Source organism: Cyprinodon variegatus, unplaced genomic scaffold (genome assembly GCF_000732505.1).
Source record: "Cyprinodon variegatus isolate N-32 unplaced genomic scaffold, C_variegatus-1.0 Scaffold1177, whole genome shotgun sequence".
Classification (NCBI taxonomy): Eukaryota; Metazoa; Chordata; class Actinopteri; order Cyprinodontiformes; family Cyprinodontidae; genus Cyprinodon; species Cyprinodon variegatus.
In genome coordinates this window covers 181,518-182,730 of record NW_015151630.1, presented here as the reverse complement: position 1 = coordinate 182,730, position 1,213 = coordinate 181,518, and the positions used below count along the sequence as shown (strand labels likewise).

The 1,213-nt window shown below is 39.6% G+C and overlaps 1 protein-coding gene across 2 annotated transcripts in view; it reads right to left on the bottom strand.

The window, feature by feature from the left end:
* Window positions 1–506: 506 nt before the first annotated feature.
* Window positions 507–1,213, bottom strand: part of slc10a7 (solute carrier family 10 member 7) — a 16,653-nt gene continuing 15,946 nt past the window's right edge. Inside the window, exon 13 of one of the 2 annotated variants that reach the window (XM_015401057.1) lies at window positions 507–1,028. Coding sequence is in view for 1 of the 2 variants with exons in the window: in XM_015401056.1 (XP_015256542.1) it covers window positions 996–1,028 (33 nt within the window). In the remaining variant the exon portion in view is untranslated. The remainder of the gene's footprint in view (window positions 1,029–1,213) is intronic. The other variant, XM_015401056.1, reaches the window with a different exon arrangement.

Sequence of the window (1,213 nt, the reverse complement as noted above, 5' to 3'; positions counted from 1 at the left end):
TCCTATTAGCATCATGGGCGAAGTAGTGGAGGTGGTGGAGGAGAGTAAATACCTTTGTGTTTACTTGGACAGCAAACGACTGGAGAACTGTGAAGCCGTCAACAAGAAGGGACGGAGCAGATTGAACTTCCTAAGGAAGCTTAGGTCCTTCCGCATTTGCAGTAAGATGCTACATATCTTCAATCAGTCTGTTGTTGAGAGTTTGATCTTCTCTGCCATCATTTGCTAGGTCAACAGCATCGGAGCTAATGACTTAAAGAAGCTGATCGAGCTAATAAAGAAGGCCGGCTCTTTTTTAGGAACTCCTCTAGAACCTCTGGGTATTATTTCACAAAGAACACTTCATAAAACGAAGAACATTATGGACCACCGGGAGCATCCTGCTCAGAAGACTGTTGAACATCAAAGTGTTTTCAGTCGGTTACTTTAACTTGGAGATTAGTAAAGTATTTTTGAAGTGAATCCAATATATTTATTTGTAGTTTTATCATCTAGAAATGTCAGTGATTAGCTTAAAACCATCCCCGTTTCTTTAAAAAAAAACAACATTGCTTCTAGTCTATCAAAAAAGGGTCAGGATTCCAAGTGTCGTTGTTATTTCTATATTAGATCTTACAATCCAACATTATGTTAAACAAAAACATTTACAATTTTTGGCAGAAACAGCTGGAAGAACCAAAGTAACAAAAATAAAATAAAAAAGACTGGTCCCAGAGACCCCGCCCATTTGGTTCCTCAAAATACTTCCTTTTCCCTCGGGATTGTTTTTTTTTTTAACTGTTCACGGTATAAAAAAATAAAACCCCTTTCATTTAAATATATAATAATACAAATTATGTAACTGTGAGTTGTTTTTTTTTTTTTGTTATTGTAGAAAAGAGTAACAGGCTATCAAGGCTAGCACTGAATCCTGCTCTGTCATGATGAGGTCCCTGCTGTTGGTCGTAAAAAGGCACTTTTTTGACAACTGGATCCCTCCGCCGCTCAAAGCCCCATCAGACGGGCTGCAGGCTGGATAGTTTGATCCCCTAAAAGAGAGAAAAAGTGTCAAACACAAACATTTTTCCATCAGCTTTACTCTGGTGGCACAGTAACGGTGCGTTCAGACCGAGCGCGGTAAAGGGTGCATCACTGCTCTGCACTTCAGATGCACAGTGTTTGCAACCTGGATTGCATAATTAAATAGGAGCAGCTTCAGCTGCGTGAAGCTGAA